This window comes from Ammodytes marinus (genome assembly GCF_949987685.1).
Source record: "Ammodytes marinus genome assembly, chromosome: 7".
Classification (NCBI taxonomy): domain Eukaryota; kingdom Metazoa; phylum Chordata; class Actinopteri; order Uranoscopiformes; family Ammodytidae; genus Ammodytes; species Ammodytes marinus.
In genome coordinates, this window is record NC_137211.1 from 15,299,720 (window position 1) to 15,313,412 (window position 13,693).

The 13,693-nt window shown below is 39.8% G+C and overlaps 2 protein-coding genes across 2 annotated transcripts; both read left to right on the forward strand.

Annotated features, from left to right (window-relative positions):
* Positions 1 to 3,918, forward strand: rab5if (RAB5 interacting factor). The gene is made up of 4 exons (XM_080030851.1): positions 1 to 267; positions 1,491 to 1,594; positions 1,712 to 1,841; positions 2,398 to 3,918. Exons 1-4 carry the CDS (start codon positions 160 to 162, stop codon positions 2,437 to 2,439), a joined length of 384 nt encoding a protein of 127 aa, XP_079886977.1. The 5' UTR covers positions 1 to 159; the 3' UTR covers positions 2,440 to 3,918.
* A 560-nt stretch (positions 3,919 to 4,478) lies between these two features.
* Positions 4,479 to 13,303, forward strand: dhx35 (DEAH-box helicase 35). The gene is made up of 21 exons (XM_080031828.1): positions 4,479 to 4,527; positions 4,956 to 5,083; positions 5,197 to 5,289; positions 5,972 to 6,049; positions 6,183 to 6,287; positions 6,381 to 6,442; positions 6,737 to 6,806; positions 6,980 to 7,039; positions 7,904 to 8,016; positions 8,107 to 8,203; positions 8,379 to 8,537; positions 8,783 to 8,993; positions 9,142 to 9,266; positions 9,560 to 9,614; positions 9,753 to 9,943; positions 10,024 to 10,101; positions 10,280 to 10,409; positions 10,722 to 10,803; positions 10,920 to 10,991; positions 11,161 to 11,272; positions 11,595 to 13,303. Exons 1-21 carry the CDS (start codon positions 4,488 to 4,490, stop codon positions 11,631 to 11,633), a joined length of 2,100 nt encoding a protein of 699 aa, XP_079887954.1. The 5' UTR covers positions 4,479 to 4,487; the 3' UTR covers positions 11,634 to 13,303.
* The last annotated feature ends 390 nt before the right edge of the window (positions 13,304 to 13,693 follow it).

Below are 13,693 nucleotides of genomic sequence, written 5' to 3' on the forward strand. Positions count from 1 at the left end.
TGAAAATCTGTCAGTTCAGCGGAGCACACATTCCCCTAATACCTTCAAACATTGCCCTGAAGTTTCTTCCCCTAGTCAGCGCCGGAGGCTTGAATCAAGCTGCACATTTCGTCCGATTTGGATTTGAACTTTGAACGTGTTGGAGCGAAGAGACAAAGAATGACGAACAGTTTAAAGCGGAAAGAGGAAAGTCATCTGCTGAATGGGGGAGTAAAACAGTCCACATGGAGCAAAGTCTTCAACAGTAATGCCGTTTGGGAGGAGAAGGTCAGTCAGTTGCCCTTTAAAACATGCAGCACAGACGTTATGTTGTTGTTCAAGTCGCTATTTAGTTTCCCCTTAAAGTTCCCAGTTGGTCTGATGTGTTGGCGCAGGTGTTGAGCAAGACTATCTGGAGCTAGCTGCCATGCTAAGGATTAGACATAGCTCGGTTAGCTCACAGGGTTCCTGCAGATCTTTAGAAAGTCTTAAAAGGCAGTTTATGAATTAATTTAAAAACAAGACCATAATGGTATACATTTCTTAAATCAATCTGTCAAATTATAAGACGAAGTTAATGAAATTAATTGTTTTTTTCTTCCTTGTATTTCCTTTTTAAAAACTAAATAATTGGTAGCATCTATTTTTTAAATGATTTACTATTACGTGGCATCCAATATAGTCACGTAGCGACATTATAATTATTATTTGCTATTATTATTATATAATATGTATTTTGACTGAACCGAGAGAAAAATGTGCATTCTAAATTTAAAAAAAATATATGTAACAAAGAAAAGAAAATTTTATTTTCAACATTTAAAGAAGATCATCTAACTTTTCCACTGGACCAGATCAAAAAAATCATGTTTTATGTTACAATAAAATTTGGGAAAAATTATCCCTATCCCAAAGAAATTACAGATGTTGTATTTTCTTCAAATTAGGTTTTAAAAGCATTAAAATGTCTTAGAGAGCTTCAAATCTAACCTCTCTTCTGCTGTAAGAGCCCTGGCTTTGCTGTCAAACCGCTAATTATCTAGGCGGTTTTGGGCAAATAGTTAAACACAAAACAAGAAAGTCGATAAAATGTATGGGAGGCTGAGATTCATGACTCCCTAACTCCATTTAATTCAAGGGATAATGTCAATGAAATGCCTTTTAAATGTTCCTGTTTGTTCTCTCAACTTAACATGTGTGTGTTTTTTTTTATAATTGATCATCGTGTTTTGTCTGTAAAATGTCATAACATACAGAAAAAGCCTGACATTTTAGAGACTTGAGCAAGGAAATGTGAGTCATATGTACTTGAAAAAGGACTGAGGCGATTAATTTAGTTTAATTAATGTTTTCAGTGATTTAATCGAATAATTAATAGGCACTCTAGTAGGCTTTCTGTGTTAACTTCAGTTTCCCTTCTAACCTTAACCTGAACCCAACCCTCAGTGTCACTATAACCTGACCTGAGTTAACCCTAAATACACCATTAACCCACAATTCCCTTTCCACAGGACGAGTTTTTAGATGTGATATACTGGGTTCGGCAAATAATTGCGATAATCCTCGGTGTGATATGGGGCGTCGCACCGTTCAAAGGATTTCTGGGAATAGCCATGTAAGTATCCTGTACAGGCCGTCTCGACCTCTTCCATCTTTACCTAAGCCTAGAGTTCTCTCTCTTTATATCCCATTGTACTAAAAAGTTAACACCTTCATGGGTTTCCCTCGTCAGATTCTGCATCATCAACGCTGGAGTGCTTTATGTATACTTCAGCAGCTTTCAGCAGATCGATGAGGAAGAGTATGGCGGCACGTGGGAACTCACCAAAGAAGGCTTCATGACATCTTTTGCCTTGTTTTTGGTGGGTATGCCAATATGTATGACACATATAGCCTTTTTGGTTGCAAAGGATGATGAAATCTGTTCAGCTTGTTGTTGTTTGTTCATTCGTCTCTACTCTACCCTACTTGGTAATACTTCCCTATTTAGACTTTCAACATGAGAGTGGCACAGGTGAATGGTGTAATTTTATAAGATATTAAAGAAATAAACTTTGATTGTATTTTATTTATTTATTGTAGCACTACATTTAACCAGGATTTATGTTTGATGCATCTGATAGGCCTATACATGTTATTTTTAGTATCCATCTTGGACATGGACTATAACCCAGATTTAGTTAAACCCATTTCACAGTGTGGCATGTAATACTCTTGAAATATTATTCTCGTTGTATGATCAATAGTGGAAATACATTCTGTCTTACATTAAATATTAATTTTATTATTAGTCTTTGTTTTTTTTGATTTTCACTTTGCCTACCTTTTTATGAAATTAGTTAATCAGCAGTTTGTGAAACATATGATTTGATAATTGGAGTCCAAGTCTAAACTGTGTTATTTTTCCCTCTTCACCAGGTGGTGTGGATAATCTTTTACACAGCTCTACATCACGACTGAGTAATCCTTGTGGGACATTGAATACAAACATTTCTGTTTAAAGTAAATCGTCAAGACAGAGGAACTCCATGGCTTTGAGGGGTGTCAATACTCCTACATACAGTATGACTTTTTCAGTGTGTATCATTGGAATCCTAGTCCGGTTATCAAGATCTTGCAAGACCACCACAATGAACATGTTCTAACACTGTACATATCTCAAATCTTTTGGGCTATTTTAAAGCACCCTCCATAAAACTTACCATATGTTATGTATCCTTCCTCACTTCATCGTCACCATCTCTGACATAACACTAACAAACATAGAAAGACAATAAATTAGCTGAGATTGGTTGCGGTTTTATTTACAATTGGGGGAAAAAAAACTCATGTAAATCAGAGGAATCATTTTTTTGTCTTTTTTTTTTCTAAAGGCCTTCTCCTGTTTTAGAAGTGTACAATGAACACATTTTAAATGAAAAAATTACCAACCATTGTGTATTCATCAATGTTTTTTAAAATGTATTTAGAGGCAAAACATACCACATTTGATTAATAAAACTACCAGTTAATGATACATTTTGTGGTGTACTTGCTGAATAAACCCTCTAAAATTACACTTAAATTTTAAGTTTTAAGAAAAAAGAAACCTGGGCTGACTAAATAGTTAATTAAAAAAGCGTCATGAAAGGCACATAGGTCACTATTAAGAGTTCCAGCTACAGTAATACATCTGTTGATTAAAGGGTGGATTCATCTGTTTTTTGAACTGACGGGCTTCATTGGAAATATGTATAAGCAAAACATTTTCAAATGAAATCTGTCAATTTTTATTTCTTCGAAAGGGTCTGATGTCCAACACGTGAAAAAACCGTAGCTAACAGCTGATATCTCTTGTGCTAACTTTTAATATTGTAAACAAACAAATGCATATACACCACCTGAGATCCAGTCCTGATGCCAGTATCTTCAAGTAGTATCAATGTGCCGTTTCTTCAGTCAGGAACTAATAACCATCTCACCTATCTGTCCATATGACTTCCTCAAAGCAAAGCGGGAGGAAACGTGCATGCCATTTTCAGATGCAAATGTGCACAGATTTAAGCTCATAACTTGTCTGTGGACGGCCATGACTTTCTTATTAATGGCATTAGTAAGGAGGGTAGAAATAACTGAATTTTTTTTTTCTTTGTTTTTTTTTGGTCTCATGTAGCTTCCAGATCAAAGTCTTACCTGTTAATTAATTAATTTAAAAATTGTGTGTAAATTCTGTTCAATGTCCCATTTGTCAAAAACCACCTTGTATTACAGATTTATTTGTACTTATGTTAGTCCTTGTTTGATGTAACATATTTCTCAGTATTTTATAGTGAAGAACTAAAATAAAACTGTTCTTGTAATGATACTGTTATAATATTTATGCAGCTGGTGTTTGAAAGGATTGTATTTTCTGATCAAATCTTTTGGGCTTCATTAAACATGGGCTTTATTTGGCCTCCATTTTCAAAGAGATGGTATCTGCTGTTTTTTTATTGAAAAGATTGCTGTTATCTTTATAGAAAAGTAGAAGAAATTCCAGTGCTTTTTTTGCAAGTGTGATTAATTAAGTGATTAGCAAAAGAACTGTGGGTGCTGCTGGTTTTACCCAGAGGCGATTAGTTCATATAAAAGCAATATATGTAGTGGCAAAGAAAGTAGAGAACGCACAATATGGAAATACAGTATAGTGCTTCAAAATACAGCTTTTGAGTAAAAGTACTTGTTAACTTTCCACCAATGGTTTAGAAATATATAAATCAAATCCTTAGGCCTACTAAAATATTGAGTAGATATATTTTGCTTTTCTATCTATCTATCTATCTATCTATCTATCTATCTATCTATCTATCTATCTATCTATCTATCTATCTATCTATCTATCTATCTATCTATCTATCTATCTATCTATCTATCTATCTATCTATCTATGAATTCATAGCTGTTTGACATCATTCATAAAACCGTATGCAGAAAGCCCAGATCATGACGTCATGTACGAGAGAAAAAAAACACGTGACGTAGAAGCCAAGATGGCGGCTCCCCCTTCCACGATGAAATTTTGGAAGCCGGGTAAGTACGAAAAAACATTAGAAATTACGCGTTTGATGCATGTTTTCGACGTGTACGTTTATTAATGAATAGCTGCCGGTGTAGGCGAGCCGGTCTCGGTTTGGCTGCAGCAACGTTCACGGGAGCAGCGTGGTTTCCCTGCGGTTCAGCCATAGACAGTCATAACGACAGCTCTGCGGAATCAAAGTGTAACCTGCCAGAACACAAATCATGCAAGACTATGTGGCTTAAAGTATGACAACTACGTGACACACGCAATCAAAATGGCAACAGTGAAGAGTTTTCAATGTAGAATGAATTCGTTTAATGGCAGGGGCGTTGCACAGAAATCCTGGCTGCTCTCATCATCTTCAATCTCCCCCCACCACCGTTGTTCAATTTAAATAAAATATCTTGTCTCCAACTTTCACCATCTGCTCTGCCCTCAGGCGCTGAGGCACCGGGCATCTCCGAGGAGCGGGAGCTGAACACAGAGACCACCGGCTCCCCCATCTTCTTCAACCCTCACACCGCCCTCTCCATAGAGAAACAACGGCAGAAACTCCCCGTTTTCAAGGTTTCACATCATCCCATTTAGACATGCATCTTAATAGGATGAGGGAGTTAGTCCGTCAGTGATGTTCAATTGTTAATTATGAACTTTATTTTTCTTCTTATTTTCCCATTTAGCACAGAAACAACATCTTATACTTGGTGGAGAGCTTCCAGACTGTCATTATAGTTGGTGAGACAGGATGTGGGAAGACAACACAGATACCTCAGGTTAGTAGTTAGTCGACTCATCTCTACTTTAAAGGTGGAGTAGGCTATTCTCAAGACGCATGTTTGTCAAAATCCTTTTCTTACGTCAAAATCAGTGAATATCTCCTCACAATCCGCTTCCTGTCCGTACTCTGTGTGCACTGAAAAACATCTGGTATTAATACACAACTGGTGCTCTGTAAACGTAACAAAGGGGCCCACTGTAGCTAGCAACATGCCCATTTACAGAGCCTAGGCTAGGTCTTAAAATGGACTTACTCACACACATGTAGCTTACAGCATGTAGAATATCATGAGGGGATATTCCCTGAATTTGACAAGAAGTCATTTTGACAACAAGCCGCCTCCAGAATCGCTGACTCCACCTTTAGAACACGGTTTAAAAATGGGTCTGAACTGGTGCACCGGTGTATTGCATTTGTTATTTACCCTCAAGATATGCGCCATTGTGCTGCAGTGGACTGCTACCGTTCACGCGGCTTAACTCCCCGTAGTGGTTGTTACATGACCTTGTCTTGATGCTTAGTTGTCTCTTTTGGTCTTTTTTAGCAGAATTTGGACCATATCAGCTAGTGTTTGATTTCTGCAGAGTCTGCTTTTCTGCAACATCAGTGTCTCTCTATCTCCTCTCCTTTTTCATTTTTTTGATCTACCTTCTCTCCTCTCATCTGACTCCTTTCAGTACCTGCAGGAGGCTGGCTGGGCAGCCGAGGGGAAGGTGATTGGAGTGACGCAGCCGCGACGTGTGGCCGCTATCTCTGTAAGCCTTCTAGTGATGTCCTGTTGCTGTCACTGTTCTGCCAACGTCATCTCACTGCAAGACATTAAGCTCGCACAGAAAGACACACGCCCGCTTCACATATACCTTATCCCCCTCCCTTTTCTACTGATAGGTAGCTAACCGCGTAGCAGAGGAGCGGGGGGCCCTGCTGGGGCACGAGGTGGGCTACACCATCCGATTCGATGACTGCTCTGATCCCCACGCCACACGGATCAAGGTACTGCCGCCTCCCGGTTGTGCAAAATCTTTGTTACAAAAAGACAACGTGATTGGTTTCTTTCAGTTATTGATTGCACCTGTGTTTTTTCAGTTCCTTACAGATGGCATGCTGGTGCGGGAGATGATGGCCGATCCTCTTTTGAAAAAATACAGGTGCGTGATTGTTGTAATAGGGACATTATCGCTGCACAGTAACGATGGCTCTGTTCTATTCGAGTGGCCCAGTGAGCCAGCATGCAACGAGAACCTGGACCTGAAACTGAAACAGCTGTATGGAATTCAACCATCATTATTTTTCAGTATTATTGTTTACACAAGTGCTTGCCCTGCTGTGGCATGTCAAAATGTCTAAATCCCTATTGGATATGTAAACCTCTTTTTCTGTTATCAATACTGGGTTGGATTCACTCTCATGTTGTTGTTTTTTTATTGTGCTGTTGCCCTCAGTGTGTTGATGCTAGACGAAGCACATGAGAGAACCCTGTACACAGACATAGCCATTGGTCTGCTTAAGAAGGTAATTTACAGCTGTTGTTGTCAGTGGGAAAAATATGACTATTTCAGTTTATACTTCACTAGCCATATGAAAAGAATCTTAAAAAAGTGCCGACAACTTTCCCAATTTTAATCCCAACTCTGCTTCTCTGAACTCCAACCATTTCGTGCTGGCTGGTTCCTTTTTTTCCGTAGATTCAAAAGAAGCGGCGAGACCTGAGGCTGATTGTGGCCTCTGCCACTCTGGATGCCAAGGTGACTGCATCATAAAGATGAACAGATATGCTCGATTAGCGAGTAGAGACAAAGACAGACAGACAGACAGGGAAAATTTGATGACAAGTCAGATCATCCCATTGCACTGACATGTGAGAAATACACTGATGAAAGACAGACACAATCAGGCCACGACTGTGCTCAGCATTAAACAAGTCAGCTGAAATGCCATATCAGACATCTACTGTACTTTCTGTTTTAAAAATGCTTTCATCTCCGTGTGCGTATTATTTAGTTACACCAGAGTAGTTACATCTTTTTATTTTGAATGTCAGATTTAGTGCAGAACGAGTATTTCATTGCCTTGCTGCTGCGAAACAAGGATTTGCACTTTATTATAATCATTTCATTCTTTTAAAGGTGCAGTCAGCGATTCTGGAGAAAGATTGTTGACACAATCTGTTTTGGTCAAAATCAGTTAATATCTCCTCATGATCTGCTACCTGTCCGTACCGTGTTCGCGCTGAAAACAAATCCGTTTACACTAAACCTATGCTCTCTAAACTAGTATGTACAAAAAGGGGGCCCACCGAAGCTAGCAACATGCCCGTTTACAGAACCTAGGCTGTGTATTAACACTGGATTTTTTGTTCAGTGCACACAGAGTACGGACAGGTAGCAGATTGTAAGGAGATATAACCACAGATTTTGACAGGTTATATTGACAACAAGCATTTTCTAAGAATCCACATATAATGTCACTTTTCATGAGTTCTCAGTTGACTTTTATCTTCTTGTTACCCGATTTTTCTATAGCGAAAGAAAGGGCTTGACAGTTATGGTAACAAATGGTCTCATCAAGTTCCCCTTCACTGACTATACTAACACCTTCTCCTTCTGAAGAAATTCCATGACTTCTTCAACCTGAACGAGTCTGGCGATCCCACCAAGGACACGTGTGGTATTCTGACAGTGGAGGGACGAACCTTCCCAGTGGACGTCTTCTACACCGTCAGGTAGCCGATGCAGGGAAGTCCACTCTGAGGAAAACGGTGTGTCAATTTCATGTTTGTTGTGTGAACTCATGTTGTCTGTTTTGCTCTCAGTCCTGTCCCTGACTATGTGAAGGCCACCGTGGAGACAGTGATGAAGATCCACGAGACGGAAGATGACGGAGATGTCCTGGCATTTTTAACTGGGCAGGTTAGTAATGGTGGCCATATCTTTTTAAAACTTCCATTGGACAGAAAGGGTGTCATTTGTACATGATTACGCCAGTACACTTTTTGTTATTTCATTGTGGCGTGGCCTTTTCTTCCTTCTTCCACTTTGCCTCTCATTCAATGTCATTGTTCCTTGTACTCTTCTTCCCCTTTAGGACGAGGTGGAGAAAGTGGCGTCCCTTCTGCAGGAGCAGGCCAGGTCTCTGTCTCGACATGGCATGAAGAAACACCTGAGAATTTTGCCCATGTACTCTGGTCTTCCTTACGCCGAGCAGATGAAGGTGTTTGAGAGGGCGCCCTCCTCTGTTCGCAAGGTGAACGCCCTTTTTGAATTTTTGCACACGCAGATGGGAATAAACAGGTGTCATTTTATAGTCTGTGTGAAGTTTGCATTTCTCATATTATTTCTCTAATATTCCGAAATCTAAGCAATACAGAAAAGTGCAAAAAACATGACTTCCATATATGAGCTCTCTTGCAGTTATAGCATCCTTATTAGGTTAGAATCTTGCAAATTACTAATACATTTATCTAATTCCGGTCTTTGTTTTTATTCCAGGTTGTGGTGGCAACTAACATAGCCGAGACCTCCATCACCATAAATGGAGTCGTATTCGTCATCGACTGTGCGTTTGTGAAGCTGCGAGCCTATAATCCTCGCACTGCCATTGAATCGCTGGTGGTTACTCCCATCTCCAAGGCTTCAGCCAGTCAAAGGGCTGGGAGAGCCGGACGAAACCGACCCGGGAAATGCTTCAGACTCTACACAGGTAAGCTTGAGTTTGCAGGGAAGTAAGAAGCATGACAATAACATTTCCTTTTTTAATGGAATCCTTCCACCCTCTGTGCCTTGTTTTGCCTGTCACTCTTTGTCATTCTCTGCCTGTGCTCTTTATTGCCTCGGTTCCTTTTCATCAGAGGAGGACTTTGAGAAACTGCCTGCCTCTACTGTGCCAGAGATGCAGCGCACCAATTTGGCCCCTGTCATCCTGCAGCTCAAAGCATTGGGCATTGACAACGTGCTGCGGTTCAGCTTCCTCTCCGTGAGTAGCTCTCCCTTTGCATCCACGGGGGTGGCTGTGATGTGTTCACCCACTGTGAAAGGAATTGTAGTTTACATTTTAATTAGAGAACATTGCCTCTAGCCTATTTGGGGAGAAATGCATAGAAAGCATAGAATTTATGCAGCCATTGTATGTTTGTCCTTTTTTAAAGTAGTAATGAGAAGTACACCAGATTCTTACTTGATTCTCTCTTTCAAAAGTCAATGTTGTAATTGTTTGACTTAACATGCTTTTCTTTTTGATTCTTTAAAAAAATAAAAATAATATTGCAGCCTCCTCCAGCTCAGACCATGGTCCAGGCTCTAGAGCTGCTCTACGCTCTGGGAGGTAAGAAAGAAGGCTTAGTGGTAAAATGAAAAAGTCCTGCAAGTCCAGTGTTCAAAATTCTGTGTCTGCAAGCATCTTCTAGCGGTGGTGTCCTTGCACATGATGCAGAATCTTAAACAGTTGTCTGTCTGCTGGCAGGTCTTGACCATTACGGCCGTTTGACTGATCCCATGGGTGTGCGGATGGCAGAGTTTCCCCTCAGCCCCATGTTTGCAAAGATGCTCCTGGAGTCGGGGAGCTTCGGCTGCTCCAAAGAGATTGTTACCATAGCAGCAATGATGCAGATTCAGAACATATTTGTCGTGCCGACCAATCAGAAGAAAGCTGCCGTAAGTAGAAAAAAGAGTCATGTTGTATATTTGGCAGAAACGCTCCATCAGCATAACAATTATCCAATTGCACCCTGCAGGCCCGAGAGCACAGGAAATTTGCAGTTGCAGAGGGAGACCACCTCACCATGCTGAATGTGTATGAAGCATTCATTAAGGTATAGTGTGTGTTGGTGAGCATCTATATATTTACATGTACATATTTATATATGTACCATGTACTGTATAGCTCGGTGACAGTGAACACAACAGTTTGGGCTTGTGAACTCAGCAAAAGTCAGGGGGAAAGAAAAGTTGACTGATCAAATTTATGAACCATTTCCCTCTTCCCTGCAGCATCAGAAGAGCTCCCAGTGGTGTCAGGAACACTTCCTCCATTACAAGGGCCTGCTGCGGGCTGTGACCGTACGAGAGCAACTCCGGCGTCTGATGAACAAGTTTAAGGTGCCGCGGACCTCCAGTGAAGGCACGTATGTATCATGTTTATTTTATGTAACGTGTCAGCTGTCACATCTCAGTCAGGCAGACTGAGACAGTGGCGTGTTCAAAAGAAGTAGCGATAAACTTGTTCTTAATCTTAGGCCTACAAATGTGTGCTACTTTGAAGAGACTTTATTGTAGTGTGAAGACATTATGTTGTCGAGCATGTCTTCAATCTGAAAAAGGGTTCAAGTCTGCTGACAACAGCCCTCAAACAACATTTACGTCACTGTGAGTGTTATACACAACTGTAAAATGGTAATTTGACATTAGTTCATTGCTATTTTCTTCTGCACAGGTGACCCCGATGTGATCTTGAAGTGCATTGTATTTGGTTTTTTCGCTAATGCAGCCCGCATTCACCATTCTGGGTCCTACAGGTGAGAGTGCTCTTGGCCATTTGTCTCACTTCTAGTCTAACTTTTCCCAGCAGCAGAAAGATTTGTTTTGTATGTCTTTAATCACATGACATACTCTGCTTAATTCGCTCTGCCAGGACTTTACGTGATGATCGTGAGCTTCACGTCCACCCAAACTCGGTGATGTTCGGAGAGAAACCTCCAAAATGGTCAGTACATTTCCCCCAATGTTCTTAATATCTTCATGTATTTTACACTAAACATGGGTTTTTATTTATGCTCACTTATTCTTGCGCATACTATGAAGGAGAGAATGTACATACATTCAGAATAATATATGCTATCCTACTTAAAATGGTTCCATTGTCTCCCATACAGGGTTGTTTTCAATGAAGTGGTGCAGACATCGAAATACTACATGCGGGACGTGACTGCTGTTGAGTCGTCCTGGTTGGTTGAGTTGGCCCCTCACTTTTACAAGCAGGCTAAGGTAGGTTAGAGAAAGAAACCCCTTACCTCACCTTCTTACCTGGCTGTTGTGAATGTTGTCTAAAATGATCAGTTGAAAATAAGAATTTTGTTCTTAATTTGCTTGCCTGGGTAAATAAAGGTTAAAAAAAAAAAAAAAAAAAAAAAAAAAAAAAAAGTTCACTGTGGCTGCAGCCCCAGTTATATTGATATGTTAAAAACATTTTCGTGTTCATCATATTCTCTGGGCTTCTGACAGCACCATTTATTGACTCCTTCAATAGTCTACTAACAGGATTATTTTGATTAACCATTGACCTTGTCCTTTCCTGTTTCTCTTTTAGCATGGTTCACTGGCCAGCAAGAGGTCCCGGGTCCTCTAGACCGTACCATTCCTTCACCACGTTAAGACAGGGAGACTTATTGAGCTAAAATTGGAAGAAAAAAAACTCTCAAATTGCCACTGTGCCCCTCTCTTCATTGTATATAAAGATGTTATATATATTTGTTGTCCATGTGCCACCAGCACAACCCCACCACACTATGTGGCCATGCTAGAATGGGATAACGTGAGAATACATTTTTAGTTTTGACTTTAAAACGTGCAACTTGAAAGCATCCGTCTTGCTTTTTTGGCAGCGATGTTGCTTATATTTGGTCTGTGAGAGTAGTAGATAAATGTGAGATGAGAGGCCAGGCTGTGCCTGACTAGTTTCCATTCCAGCGTGGTCATGTTGTTCACCTCAATCACACTTGTACATAGTAATAGCAGGCTCAGGTCCAGGGAACGGCTCCTGTACCACAGGCCCGTACATTACCTGGTTCTTGGCTTCATTATTTTTTTAATTGCGGTATTATCCTGTTGCATGACAAATAATTGAAGACGATGGACTGTGAGGATGTTTCTCTTTGAGAGACTTATGGCTTAGTTTTATTTGGTTAATTTTCTTGCCAATAGCCTGGGTGCCTTTATGCTTTTGATTGGTTCACTCTATCGCCAATTTAGTTTTTATTTAACTTCATACAGAATGTAGTGGTATCTATATTTTCATAAATATGCTGCAGGAGGTCTAATATTCTCGACAATGATACTGTGAAAAGACTGCTTTAATTTTTGATCCTTGATTTCCACTCTGCATAGCCACTTAACTACAGTCTAGCTCAGACATTGTGGCCTTGTCACCACTCTGTGCCAATTTTGTTTTATCAGCCGATATTTCACATTTCATACTCAGATGGAATGTGTAAATGCACCCAAGCATTGTAAATGAAAAGCTGTGAATTATAACTAAAAAGTGCCATGTGTTCCTGTGATGACATGAAGTGTATTCAGACATGCATCCAAAACCTCAAAGAAACCTTAACATTGAACAGATTTCATTCTACTCTTTGGACATCATAAAAGCCTTTCATCCAACGGTTTGAGAAAAGCCATCTTGTACTGTTTGTTTCCTTTGACTGTCAACAGCATAGATCAGATGTTCAGTAAAATGGCCAGTCCACTCCATACTGACCGCATGTGTTATACATTTCTGTTTTTATTTTTATATGGACTTTAAGGTTTTGTTTCTCTTCAGAGTTGTTTGGCCCTGAAAGTGTCACTGAGCAGTATATAAAAGGTTTGTCATGTTACTCTGCTTTCAAACCAGTAGGTCACTATCACCAAATTTTGCTTCTACCTGCATGGGATTTCGTAGATCTTGTTCTTGAGGTTACTACTTTAGAGTCAGTTAAACTAATCAGCCACAGAACAAAACACCATAGCGTAGATGGGTACACCAACTCAAATTAGATGGATATACAAATTTTTAGCACCTTTGCATGTTTAACGGTACTCTGATAGACCTATACACTTAACATCACCTCGTAGACTTATTGCAAATGAAAGCATTTGCAAGATGACTTCTTTATCGTAATTTTTGCTGAAATACTCTTCAGTATGTTTGCAGCCAATGCACTAATCTGTAGGTCTGTGTAATTGCTCACCTCTGAGATAAAAAAAACACTTGTCATTTCTTCCTCACATCCCCAAATAAAGCCTTATTGTCATGCACTGAGTGTTGGCTTTTCCTTTTTTTCTTTTCATTTTTTAACCTTAGCCATTATTAATGTAGGCCTACTTTGTATGCAGTGTGCAACTTTGCCAGGAGGCGTCACTGTTTTACCACAAACTGCCTACCCTGAACGTTCAGAAGATCATCGGTAACTGAGGTCATTTATGATTGTCTGTTAATATGTATATAGTTCTCCTTGTGTTGTATGCTTAACCTTTTTTTTTGCTGTTGGGACTTATTGATCCTTACTTCATTTACATTTGAAATATGGTGAGCATATGGACATAACTGCAGCGATCTGTTATCCATCAAATATTTAAGAATGGTAAGCCATTGCTACAAGATACACTTATTTTGTGTTTTATATTGTGTCTGGTCGTCCAACGTTG